Source organism: Anas platyrhynchos, chromosome 6 (assembly GCF_047663525.1).
Source record: "Anas platyrhynchos isolate ZD024472 breed Pekin duck chromosome 6, IASCAAS_PekinDuck_T2T, whole genome shotgun sequence".
NCBI lineage: Eukaryota > Metazoa > Chordata > Aves > Anseriformes > Anatidae > Anas > Anas platyrhynchos.
In genome coordinates, this window is record NC_092592.1 from 16,813,936 (window position 1) to 16,828,129 (window position 14,194).

Sequence of the window (14,194 nt, forward strand, 5' to 3'; positions counted from 1 at the left end):
GGAAGTGATTATGTGGATGGCAAATGGGAAAAAAATTAAATATCTCAAGTAGGGTAGTGATGCAATGATTATAAATCAAACAGTGAAAGGAGTTAGGAAATAAAGGACAGGAAGATAAGGATCTTTTGGAGGTCAGACCATTTGCCATTTGGGGAAGTTGGAGTGGCAAATGGCATGCACAGCATCAGGGTTGAAGAGGCTGTAGGAGATGAGCAAGGCCTCTCCAATTAATCATTTAACATTATGTAGTAACAGTTGAAAGAGAACTTGAGCAGGTGGGATTAGCTCATCTCCTTGCAGATCATGAAATTGAGCTTAGGAACATAGGTGCATAGGGAGGAAGCATCGGTTTATAGTAACTCAGGCATGCAATGGTGATGTGAGAAAGAATTCCCATTGAGGACTTGGATACACTCCACACCAGATTGAGATTTGTTTGTTAGACAGGATCACTCTGTGGTTGTCAAGTTGGCTATAAACATGAAGATACTATTTTTTTCAGCCTGAGAGAATGTAGGGTGAAAGGCAACAAAACAATCCATCTTATTCTCTTGTGTGAACATACACCTTTGTCTTTCCTCTGCATCCTTTCTGTTCTGGGAGGTATAGGTTGAATTCCGGTTTTTCGTGTTTGAGAGTAACGCGTGCTGCGGAAAACCTTTGAATGGCTCTGTTTAGTTCTCTGAAAAAACTTGGTTCCTAAAGCTAATTAGCTAACACTAATTCTATTCAAAAATTGTGCAAATTCTCTGAAGTTTCAAGAAATCCTATTACCATTTTGTAGTAAGTGGTAAAGACCATGGACTTTCAGTTCAAGATGAGTATTTAAATTGGTATTGAAAATACTGAGTGTAGAGTATCATACGCATACATTTAGAGTGTTCTGCAGAAAATGATTTAAATTGGATCTATCTTCATATATAAGTTCTTCGAAAGATGAATGATGAAGTTAAGAATTAACATATATTGTATGGTTTGCATACCAAATATGTCTAAATTTTATGTGCAGAAGATACTTTTCTAACTGCATAAAGGCTGAAAGTCACAAGGAAGATTCAGTGCCTGAAATGGAAGGTTGGTGATGAAGCAAAAGGAGGTTGTCGAAAAGAGGCATTATGTACAGGCCACAGGGCTAAAGTCAGGATGGATGTCTTTATAATATGCTTCCACTATGAGACATCTGCTTCCACTATGTCTTTTAAATTTAAACTGTGCTTCCAGAGGTGAAATGATTATCAGAATCTTTGAACAAAGAGAACTGTAGCTTAGTTTCTGAAGTTTTGTTGGTGTGATAAAAAATAAATAAATCAAGAACTGTCATTTGCTATGCACAACAGAGGACTTTATTTCTGGACAGATAAGATTAAAACCTTGATTTTGATTAAGGAAGCTAAGTTTAGCATTTTATTATTTATTTTGTCTTTAATGAAAAAGATTATTCAGAAGTTTCTCAGAAGTCTTAAAAATAGATACAGTTGCACTTCTAAGGAGGAAAAGTAATACATAAATGTTTGCTTTTCTGGGTAAAATTAGTTAGTAGATAGTCCCCTTAAACATTTCTACAGAAATGGTAAATAGCTATCTTTTTTTTGTCCTTCTTTTTTGGTCAGCAATGCATTTATTTACAAACCTGCTCCATAACTGATCACAAGAGTTTAGGTAATGTTTTAGAAAAAATATGAATTGTTTTTCCTTTTCTACTTGTAGATGTCACAATTCAAAACAGTGAGTTAATGAGTGGCAGCATGGACAAAGGAACCTTAGGTTCTGGATCCAAGAACAATATCTTTTACATTTTGCTGAGAGACTGGGGACAGGTAGAAGCTGCAGATGCCATGTCACGACTAGCCAGGCTTGCTCCTGTCTATCTGTGTAAGTAACACTGAAGTAAATTTCCTTGTGAAATAGTATCCTAAAGCAGATTAAAAAAAACAAACAACAATAAAGCAAGAATTTTGCTTCAAATACAATGTATCCCATTTAACAATCAAGGAAACAAACAAACAAAAACACTACAAGCCAAGCAGCTGAAACTGACAAATGGTGAAACAGCTGATGTTTACAAATTATAACGTTTCTTGATTTTCATTTCTACTTTATTCTGTCAGATTGAGTTGATCCTATAATCCTTTGTTTTATGACAGCTAATCGTGGCTTTTCAATTGGAATTGGTGATGTCACACCAGGTCAGGGCCTGCTAAAAGCTAAGTATGAACTCCTGAATGCTGGCTATAAGAAATGTGATGAGTATATTGAAGCTCTGAATACTGGAAAACTACAGCAGCAGCCTGGTTGTACGGCAGAAGAGACACTAGAGGTAAACATTTTAAATGGAATCACTGTGTATATATATATATACAGTAGAAAGTTCATGAATATATGCACATAGTTTGTAAAGCTCAAAGGTGTCTACTGAAACTTCAAAATACGAGCAAGTAGGGCCCTTATATACACAACTTTAGTTGTCTGTCTCTTCTCTTAGACGCATACAGGCATCTCTATGTTAAATGCTAGCTAAATAGTTAACAGCTGGGATCCTCCCACCCCACTGGAAGTATGGAAGTGACAGAATAAAATTACACAGGTAATTGAAACAGAGTTAATTCCATGTACCCATGTGTAGTAAGTTAGTTAAGAACACTAACAGCAATGAATCTAGTTCAGTAAAAAGTACTCTTAGTTACACTTCTGTTTTTTGTGTGTTTTTTTTTTTTTCTTTTTACTAATGAGGGCAAAGGTTGAGTGTACTTTGGTTACTTTTTTTTTTTTTTTGGTGGTTGGTTGGTTTTCTTTGAAAACTTTGATAGAGAGCAATGAATGTTGCCCAAAAACATATGGACAGGCTCTTAATGAAGTCAACTGAAAAATACCGTCTTCATTGCCTTTAATGGTTTTAGATGTTTGTTCTATTGGCTATCAATGTCTGTTTTTTGTCTTTTAAAAAGTAGAAAGGAAGTATAAAAGGGAAAGGGAGGGGTAGAAAATCCTATGCTGTGCTTTAACTGCCACAGTTGTCTAGTCTGCAGTTGTACTCTGCCTGAACAAAGTTTTGCCATGTTTTTCACTGTTCTTCTGAGATGCCTATGGTTTTTGATATTACTGTTTTCTTAAAAATTGAAGATACTGGCAATGTATAATTTAAGTCCAAAATTACTTTTTTTGTGGCAATCTTTCACATTGAACAGTGAAAAGCTCAGTTCAACATTTGGTTTAATTAGCTTAAGCTGGTGCTGCTAGCAAAAGAGGTTGTAATGTCCCCAGGTACCCATGTCTTAGCCCAACAAAGAATTATTGTGCAGCAAAATAGAAAATTACATGAGTTAAGTTACAACGTACTTTACCCAAAGAAACATCTAACCTTCTCTTAATTCTGCTTTGAAGTTCCTATTGACTACTGACAGTATTGTGAGCAAGTGATAGCATATTGTTTGTGTATGGTATTTTTAACTAATATCACATTTATGTTTTCTTGGATTTCAGGCTTTGATCCTTAAAGAACTCTCAGTTATCAGAGATCATGCTGGCAGTGCCTGTCTCAGAGAACTCGACAAGAGCAATAGTCCCCTTATTATGGCTCTCTGTGGTTCTAAAGGTATCCGAGCTTTGGAATTAGTTTGCTCATTCCATCTTTTTTCTCAGAGTTACTTGTTCTGTCTTTATAGCTTGTTTTATACAGACAGTTGTGCAAGTACTAAATTCACATTATATGAATTCAAAGTGACTCCTCAACAAATAGAGTTTGGCTCTAGTTAACTGAAAGCAAATTTTTCATTTCTTTTTACTGTACTGTTAAAGTACTTTTTATTGCATCTTTAATGTCTTGGTACAAGTTGAAAAGCATCCTCTGAGAACTTTAAATGTTCTTAAAATATTGATCTTGAATTAGTTAATCAGCATAGAGACATCAGTTGCACTTCCCATTTCAATTATCTGTATCATACACAAAAATCATCCAGAAATGTTTCTTTAAGAATTGGAAATCATAAAGCCATTTTCACTGTTTCCCTTCTAAAGGATATCCTATATTTGTTTTATACTCAAATTCTGGTCTGAGCTTTCCTTTGTTCTTTGTAAGATTTTGAAGAAACTGCTTAACTCTGTTTCTGTCTAGAAATTGTGGAAAGCCTCAGGGTGGCATGAGACTACTGCATTTTGAAGACATTCTTCAAAGTCTTACAGAGATACTGAAATCTAAAAAGAAGGCTATATCAAATGTATAATTTGGGAATGTGGGAGTCATCTTTTGCAAAAAATGTTCAGCAAATAAGTCTTCATAACTAGTGACTTAATTCTCTAAGGCTTAATTTGTTGTAGGAATCTTGGTAGACACTGAAACCTTGATTATAAAAAAATTTTTAAATATGCTTGTTGAAAAAATTGTGAAGCAAAACATATAGGTTAAGATCATGGGATTTATAAACCACAACCCATAATAAAAATTAGGATAATAGAAGGCCCATAGTAAAATAGTGGTGGCATGAATGTCTGTGACTTAAAAAATAAAAAGGGTTTTTAGCTACATGGATAACTAATTTAGTTACTGCATAAATACTGATATGAACAGAACAACAAATAGAAAATTATTTTTTTTTTTAACTGATGCAATTTTAAATGCATTTTTGAAGAATTACTAAACTAACAGATAATCATAGAACTGAAGACAAGTGAGTCATCAGAGGAATGCTGTTATTCCTCATCACTCAGTTTTTTTTTCTTCCCTTTCAGGCTCCTTCATTAACATATCCCAGATGATTGCATGTGTAGGTCAACAGGCTATCAGTGGGTCCCGTGTTCCTGATGGATTTGAGAACAGGTCCTTGCCTCATTTTGAGAAGCATTCTAAGGTAATTGCATATGCTTACAGTCCAATGGAAAGAGAAGTGAGACAAGTTGAACCGTTTTGAGAAGGATGCATGATAGGATGTGGTGTCATGGCATGGTGCAGGAAAACAAAAACATATGGTTAAACATATGTGTTTAACACACATAAAGGGTTAAACATAAAGGGTTCTGAATGTAATTTGGGAATTAACAGTAATGTTGTGAATTGCTGTAGGACATTTCGTTAGCTTGAGTATTTATAGTTAAGCCTTGCTGTTTCTTGTGATATAGACCTTTCTAATTCAGTAAGTTTAAATTTAGTCTGATGATGCATTTTGGCTCTTTTGATAGTCCTGAAAATAATTTGTTAAAATATATGTCTTGCATTCTGTTTCACTGTACTATGACTTTTCAGGATAACTGCTAGGTGTGTTAAGCTCTTCAGTCAGGTGAAACATGCCAGATAAACAATTCTGGAGTCTGGATTGTTTTTGTTTTTTTTCAACTAGGATATGTATCATGGGCTGCTTTATACATGGAACAATGGGGAGTTTCATGCACTTGTTAATCCAAATCCATGAGATTCATTGTTTTGTTTTAACTGCTTGTCTGAATTTAACAATCAGTAGAGAAAGTTCTTTATACCAGTTGTCAGACTTGGTGTGTTATTTAGCTTGTGTGGGATGATAGCCATGACACTTGCATGTGTCACTAAATGTCCAAATGTGATTTTCTGAATTCTGTGACATAAAATCTTTTATTTCCTGAAAAAAAAAAAAAAAAGGAAGAAGACCTCCGTGTATTATATGGGGAGGAATGTCAAATTTAACTCCATCTTTTTTACTGAATTAGAAACTACTGTCTATTAAATAGTGTCAAATGATTAAACTTACTGTAGTCTATACATTATTCCATGTGATCATGGAGACAGCATGGTATTGTTTGGCTCAGTGGGATACCTGCATCAAATTCATTGTCAAGAACTTCTCTGAGTCGTGATAGGAAACCATTCAAAAGAGTTAGCTATTTACATACCTCTATATTTTTTCTGGATTCCTTAGTTTTCATCATGAATGTTCATATCATCCTTTCAATTCTTTTAGCAATAAGGGAAGCTGAATAGTTAGAAGTTGGTGTGGTGTTTGCAAATAAAGGCTAGAGGCATGGGAAGGTTTGTTGGCAGTGTAAAATCTAGTGTATTAGTTTTGCAAACGTAGATGAGGGTTTTGAAGCCTGAGTCAGACCTAAGATGCATTGAGTTTAAGAGCTAAATGTAATAGAGTCAATTGCTCCATGTTTGTGTATCAGCTGACTATTTGTAGGAATTTAGACCACATTTAACATATGTTTTTGTTACATACCTAAAGAATAGACTTTGCATTTTAACTTTTTTTCTGCTCTTTCACGTAGCTTCCAGCAGCAAAAGGCTTTGTTGCTAACAGCTTCTATTCTGGGTTGACTCCCACTGAATTTTTTTTTCACACAATGGCTGGTCGAGAAGGTCTGGTTGATACAGCTGTAAAAACAGCTGAAACTGGATACATGCAGGTAACTGTCAGTGGGGTGGGGATTTTATCTAACCTGCCAAAGGAGACTATTTCTTTTGTGCTTGTTGGGGGGTTGTAAATACATCTTCCAGGGGTTTTTGTTGTTTATTTTTGATTTAACAGAATTTGTACTGCAGAATAGACTTGGCTCTGTTCTCCAGTACACACATGAGGCTTGTGAAACAGACCTCAAGCAACGGCACAGTAATATGCTTGTATTAAGCTGTTTCGAGTTGGATATGGGTGATAAAAGCCCTTATTCTAGGTAATTGTTGAGAACTGCTTTCTTAGGTACTGTGTTTGCTTAAAATGCATCTGAGTGCTATGTGGTAAGGTGTGTCCAGGTATCAGTATCATAACATAGATCTGAGTAATTTTTCAGATACAGTATTATATGGCTAAAGCTCGCTTTCAGTATCTGTCATCTTCAAGTAGCAGGTCCCTGGGGTAGTAGGGACTTCGACTTAAAGTTCTGTAGGTTGCTAGTGTTTTTGGCTGTATCTCCTGTAAAAACAAATGACCCTCTGCCAAAGCTCCTTGCTCCTATGAACAGTCTGGAGACTTTAATGGAAATAGTTTAGAATTTTAGGTATAGGCATTTCTCCAAGGTAGTAGTCATTAGAAAAAACAAGATAATGTGGGGCTGAGATTTCATTCAGAAGTACACAAGCAACTTCATGAAGTTAGCGAAATGAGTTCATGTTGGGGTGATAAGCTGGTGAGACCACTTGTCTCCCAAACTTCAAGAACAATTTTTGTATATACATATGTACGTGAATATAGTGTGCAACCTGCAAATATTTTTTGTTGTCAACTTTTACCCTATATAAATAGCACTTTGAATTTGGAATAAAACATCTCTTAACTTCTATTTTATCTCAACTTATTCTTCCTCAGTGAAAAAAAAAAAACGGTTTATATTCCTTAGTGAGCTAATTTACATTGATAGAATGATGAAATCCATCTTTCAAGTAAAAAGGTTCTTAACCACTGATGATTCATAGCATGCCTTCTTTATTGGGAGATGGAGGAGGGAAAATGGTAGCAAAGGGATTTCCCACTACAGTGAATCAATATAAGAGACAGTAGGTAGTTAATACTGGTGGACAAATGGCGACTACTGGCTTTAAAGGATGAGCTCTCTGTTTTATGTCAGTGAAAATAATTGTTGTGCTGCCATACAAAAAAATTGGTGTTGCTTGAGAAACAAGCCCGATTGGAAGAATAAGAGACATGGAAAATTAAGTTTCTTTGTCATAAACGACTGTAAAAACTTTTTGGACTAAAATAGGTTATGGGAGTTTAGCATATAGAATTTCTGTAGTATAGGAAACAATGGGAGAACAAAATTTAAAACAAATTTTATTATTTCTGCTTTTAATACTTAGGGGAATGTACAGTGAAGCTGTAGGTGTATGTATGGAATCCCAACTAATAGATATTTTTAAAGAGATCCCATTTACCTCCCTTGTACCTTTTTTTCCCTTAGAGGCGGCTGGTAAAATCTCTTGAAGATCTTTGTTCGCAGTATGATTTGACAGTCAGAAGTTCTACTGGTGACATTATTCAGTTTATTTATGGAGGAGATGGCTTGGATCCTGCAGCTATGGAAGGGAAAGATGAACCACTTGAATTCAAGCGGGTTCTAGACAATATCAGAGTAAGTATTACTGAACTTTTTGTTGGAAGTGTGAAAAGACTGCAAAGCTTAAAGGAGGAAGTAAAAAATTATGCAGAGATTATGCAGAGACTTGTTTCAATTAAATATTTTTTTTTTAAATCACCTTTATGGTGGTCCTCATCACAGCCTTCCAGCATGTGTATGCAAAGAGTTATAAATGTATTTTTACATCAGAACAGAGCAGCTGGAACTAAACTCAACGAGCAGTGAAAAGGAGAGTTTTCTTTAGTGCTAAGGTATATTTCTAAGGTTTAATACTAAACAGTAGCCAAGTTATTATTGTTTCAGTTGTGTACTAAGTAAGATTAAAATTACAGAGTAATTCATAAATAAATCAAGACATGCATGTTTTTTATGTTGGACTGCTTCTTAAGTCATTGACCTAGCACACTGATGAATAACTTCATAAATGTTGTGATGTGTGAAAACAGGATAGTTTATTTGTGTTTTGTTTTTTTTTTCCGTAATCTGAGTGTGATGATTTGAAACAATTAGGAATGTGCATGCATATCCCTTCAAGTTTCATTAGGAAGACACGTATGTGGCCCTTCACAATAGTCAAAGATAGAATTCTTGTGTATTTTTTTAAATTAAACTGTTAATCAGTTATATGTTTCTGTTTATCTCTGTTCTGTCTTTATGATAAAGTTTTGTATGCTTTATGTGAAGTTGTGAAGTATTTTTTTTCCCTCTTAAGGCTGTATATCCATGCCGAAGTGAACCAGCCCTTAGTAAAAATGAATTGGTGTTAACATCTGAATCTATCATGAAGAAGAATGAATTTCTTTGCTGCCGAGACAGTTTTCTGCAGGTGAAGCCATCATCTCACTTTGCTATCACATCTATTAACTATAGCTTATAAATCAAGGAAGTTAAATAGAATGGTTTTATCAATCTGCAGGAGAAATGGATGAATTTTATGCATTAATAGCAAGAATAGAAGTTTGCTTGTTAATATATTTCTGTATGTTTTGGGGGTGTGGAGGTAGGACAAGTAGTTCTTGCTATAGTAGATGTTCACACTGACCACAGAAACAAGAAATTAGAGAAGAATCTAGTGATTTTTTTTTGTGTAGGAGTGAGCATTGATCTGATCTGAGATGCCTTGTTGGAATTTCTGCTTATAGCATGAAATGGTACAGTAATTAACATGCTTCATCTGGGATGTCAGAAATTAAATAATTTTCAATTACTATATATAGCAGACTATGAGCATCAAGTGTCATGATCCTCTTTATACATTGATTTTGATATTATCAACCTTCTGAATAACTTCTTTAAGGCATTTGCTTGTTCTCCTTTAATATAAATTCTATACTTATACCTATGTATGTTGCTTTCCTTTGATACTAACCCAGCAAAAGTCTTCAGCCACATGAAGTGTTTTGCTTGAAAGCGCTTTATCTTCTGGGAGATACCTGCATGTCTTCCAATGATGAGAGAACATTCACATGGCTTTTCACTTTGATTTGTGAAAAACTGTTCAAAAGAGTATTGAGTGTTTAAGTACTTAGTCTCAAGTATAGATACTTTCATATTTTAGGAGAAATTGATTAAAACCTGTAGAGTTAACCCAGGTGTGTATATGTGAAAATGTTTGCTTGACAAACTTTCTGATATCTGGCAATGACTACAATATGAATTTAGTAACCTGCTTTTGGAGGGGTTCTTTTGAGTAGATCAGAGCGCTTCAGAACTGTGAGGTGACAAAACCAGTAAGAAACTGGATTTGTAACTACACTGCTGGAGCAGAGCAGAAAAATCTATTATATATGTATTTGAAATACTCTCTATATCTTATGCACCTGTAAAGAAAAAATAAAATTATATATGGTATATATACCATGTATATATATATATATATATATACACAATGGTATTCAGCTTCAGAGATGATGCTGTTCTTTTTAAGGTGTGATTCTTTTTTTATTATATCAGTAAAAATTATATCTGTCCTTCTGAAAATAAGGTAATTTATTTACATCACAGTAATGGTTATGAGCTTCACTTCTGATTTTTAAGTTTCAGATACGGTTACATTTTCTTCTTTCCTTTTCTTTTTTTTTTTTCTGTTCGTCCTTGAAGACATTAACTGAAACAGGTTATGAAAAATATAATGAGGTAATTGTAGCATGTGTGTGCACTGTGTGAGCATTAATGTTAGTGCTTTTAGCTAAAGATGTGTGTATAGTGCTAAAGTAACTGATTAGCATATATACATTACTGCTTGTTAAATTCTGAGGTAGGTGTTCATCCCAATAATTTGACCGAGTCCTTTTTTAGTGATGAAAACCATGAATGAATTAATTCCCAGAGTCAAATTGGAAGATTTTGAAGAATTTGAGAATTTGAGGAACCTTTCCTTTGGTACACAACATTCCATTGTAAAACTCATTCTTTGAATTTGCATGGATATTAACATGAGGTTTTTGATCTTTTCCTCTCCCTTCCTCTACCTTTCCCTTCCAGAACAGAGACATTTTTACTGCTGTTATTGTACAAGGAGGTTATTATAATGGCCTTATCCACTCCAGTCTAGAAAATAGGATGTCCAAATAGCCTGTTTCAAGCAGACTAGCATTCTTTCAGCCTGTGCTGTGTCCGCACTGGAGGGAAATAAACTGATGAAAAAGTATATTGTTGGCTGGAACAGCTCATCAGGGCTTAATGCTGTAATGCAAGCATACTTGAATATATAAAGATACAGCTAAAGGGAAATTTATATTTTTCTTTATATGGAAATTACAAAAAAAAAAAATTAGAAACCTACAGAATCTAGAAATAAATAAATAATCTTTTTTTTTTTTTTTTTTTTTTTTTTTGAGATGGTAGGAGACAAGCACTAGGAAGTGTGATGCAAATCTAAAAAAGGCTTAGACAGTGAGTGGCACATGGAGAACTTGCCTGGTGGGTCTGACTGGGCTTGAAAGGATTCCTGCTGAATCACGTGGAATGTTCTGTACCACTTGGTAATTCAGTAGTAATTCAGTGAGCTTCTCAGCGTTGGAATTGGCAGTGCTTCAGATACGTAAAAATGGTACATGTACCACATATACAAGTGAGGAGGCTTTATACCCTGGATGCATGCAAACTGCTATTTTCACTGAGTGTTGGCTGTGTAGATCACTGAGTCAGTTTGGTGCCTTTTTGGTAAAATTGTCCTGACAAAAAAACTTTCTAGGTTTGGACTGTGGGAAAAATGACTTCTTGAGCATGCTGTGAGAGCTGCATAGGTGTGCTGATGGAGCATTGCACTGAAGATGATAACTCAGACAGCTGACTCTGCTTAGCCTGTCTCTATGTTTTATTTTTAATGTCAATTAAGCCATAGTTTACATAAAGTGCCAAAATATAAATGAAAGTTGAGAGGAATAGTTAATTTTCTCTTTTGCTTGAGTAAAACGTTTTGACAATGGAAAACATTCCTCTTCAGAGATGTATCATACATTTCTCACCATTCTTTCTTTGTTCTAGTACAAGGAAATAATGTATCATTAGAGTACCCTACATTTACTCTGCAGGAAGATATGTAACAGAATGATTTAATTTGTTAGAAGTTTAAAAACAAACAAACAAATATATTTTAGTACTGGGGGACTGTCAAAGAGAAACAGTTGATGATAAAATAGGCCACCATGGTATTTACAGTCTGTGCAATGCTAATTTGGTGTTTTGTCTTTCCAACTGCAGACTTAGCCCATATGGCCACATGACGAATTTTTCCATCAGTATAACAAGGCTTTTGGGTTCCTGTGGTTGTTACTATTATTATTCCCCTGGTTTTGTATGAGTAGATGAAAACACAAAAGAGCTTAGTCTATGTTGTTCTGGAGGGAGAACTTAGTGTCATGCTTTCTGTCTTCCCTTTCCTCTTTCTACCCCTCCACAAAAGAAGCATCTTTCCAAGTGGAGTGACTTTTAAAGGATCTCTCTGCTGTGTTTTCTCTCTAGATAAAGTGTTGTGAGTGATCTTCTCCAGTATTCACCAGTCCTTTAGTATTCCTTTTTTTTTTTTTTTTAAATCCAACCAAATTAAAAATATTAATCTTGCCAATACCACATTATTGCTTAGAACTTGTTTTAGAAAAAAAAATTATCTTAAGATTTCAGGGTCAAAAAAATCTTCCGAGTCACACAATATTTCATTTGTGAATTACAGTGACTTACTACAGGGCAAAAGGGGCAGAAATGTATGAATGCAACTTGTGTCATCCAACTGGACAAAAACTTGAAGCATCCATTCCAGCAGCACATTTCTATTGTGAATTCTTTCATTTGAACTTTGCGCTAGTATTCACAGAACATAATGAACTGTCTGCAAATACTTGGAATACCATTAAGAGTGTTATATTTTGAAAATCTGAGGATTCTGTTATGATATATTGTGTTTAGATAATTGTCTATGAATGGAGTCATAAAAAAGGGCAGTTGCTCAAATATTTACTCAATTTTGCAAGTAATTTTCAGTGCTCAGTTATTGCAGTAGTTGGAAAGAGTTCAGTAATGAGTGAAGAAGAAGGGATACTTGGTCTGTTTAGCAGGCCGGGCTGTCAGGGTACAAATGGACTCTCAAAATCTAACTTGTTGGTCCTCCACAGAGGCTTCCTTAAATCATTATTGAAGTAGATGAAAATGATTCCCTCTTGCTTATTGTTCACGTTTTGGTTTTGGTAAGCCTCTTATGGTAATAACTTACACAGAGTCCACTTGCGTGAGCAAGCTTAATCATATTTCATGACTTCTAGTGTACATATCTATACCCAAAGCCCGAATGGTGTTTCATAGAAACTTTGGATATATTTCCAATGGTCTTGTTTCATTTTCTATTCCAGTGAAAACATACTTTGGCATAATCTAATAAGAAAGTGACTGGCTCATGTATTAATATTACATGTTGAATGCACTTTTTTTCAAGACCTCTCTACAGCATGGAGAAGTTGATATTTGAATTATACTAGGTAGATTGATATATTTATATCAGTTTTGAGTGTTTGTTTGTATTTTATTTACTTTTTGTTCCCTATTCCCTGTTAAAGTACGTCTTAAATCTCTGAAACCTATTCAGCAGGTATTCTTCACTCTTTATTTTATTGCTTCAGTCTTTTCACGTTGACTTATTTTGAATACTAAGAAATGAGAGAGAAAGGTTTTTGTGTCAGTATTTTCAGAAAATAATGATTTTGAGGGTTTACTTAATATGACTTTTTTGATGGGAGAACTTTGAAGTTTTGGTGAGTGGTGAGTAGGAAGGAAGGATCAACCATTGTCAAGTCTTTTGTTTTCAGTGTGTGCTCAGGAAGGATGCTTTTATTCAGTGTCAACCATATTCCTCATGTGCTGCTACTAATTTGTGGTTACACAAGAGTGAATTTGGTGTGTGTGTTAAGTTTTGATGTTTCTCTCTTCATATTGTACAGATAATTTTTTATTCTAAACATTTCATTTGGATCTCTTATCAAATACCTTCATACTTAAGGTCTCAATATGAAGAACATAACTTTGCTTACTGTTGTTTTCATGTAATTTCAGGAAATCAAAAAATTCATCAAAGGTGTTTCTGAGAAAATAAAAAAAACAAGGGACAAGTATGGGATCAATGACAACGGCACAACAGAGGTAAACAGTTTCAAGGGGGTAATAATGTAGTTATTTTCCATCTTCATAAGCTATTCCTTCTCCAACTGTTCCATTTCCTTTTCAGCCACGAGTTTTGTATCAGTTGGATAGGATTACACCAACACAACTGGAGAAGTTTCTAGAGACATGTAGGGACAAATACATGAGGTAAGTTTGGGGCTTATTTTCTCTCTGCTTGTTTATTTTGCCAGCTTAGTATCTGTTGCTTTGTTTGCAATCTAGGAGTAACTCAAAACTGAGTCTTTGCTATTGTTATTCTGAAATGTTGGTTTTAGTGTTACTACAAAACAAATAAAGAACAAGAAACAGTTTTCCCCGGTGACATGAAATTTGCAAGACTAAGGTTAAATGCCAAAATGTCAAGCATTAGCATCTACAGGTGGATCTGTTAAGGCAGTGGTGAGCCTTGTATGACAGTTCTTGAGGTTTGACACAATCTGCTTGCATTTGGGCACCTGTCTTCTGAAATAGTACTAGTCATATCTGCAGGCACAATTTTCTTCTGTAT

General features: G+C 34.8%; 1 protein-coding gene across 4 annotated transcripts in view; it reads left to right on the forward strand.

Moving 5' to 3' along the window:
* The window catches only part of POLR3A (RNA polymerase III subunit A), a 45,851-nt gene that overhangs the window by 12,010 nt on the left and 19,647 nt on the right, over positions 1–14,194 (forward strand). For 3 of the 4 annotated variants that reach the window (XM_027460702.3, XM_072039503.1, XM_072039504.1), the window contains exons 15-24: positions 1,708–1,872; positions 2,145–2,317; positions 3,481–3,592; positions 4,726–4,844; positions 6,232–6,369; positions 7,858–8,028; positions 8,747–8,860; positions 10,135–10,170; positions 13,579–13,665; positions 13,751–13,833. In XM_027460702.3, coding sequence (XP_027316503.1) covers positions 1,708–1,872; positions 2,145–2,317; positions 3,481–3,592; positions 4,726–4,844; positions 6,232–6,369; positions 7,858–8,028; positions 8,747–8,860; positions 10,135–10,170; positions 13,579–13,665; positions 13,751–13,833 — 1,198 coding nt within the window. The remainder of the gene's footprint in view (positions 1–1,707; positions 1,873–2,144; positions 2,318–3,480; positions 3,593–4,725; positions 4,845–6,231; positions 6,370–7,857; positions 8,029–8,746; positions 8,861–10,134; positions 10,171–13,578; positions 13,666–13,750; positions 13,834–14,194) is intronic. The other variant, XM_027460703.3, reaches the window with a different exon arrangement.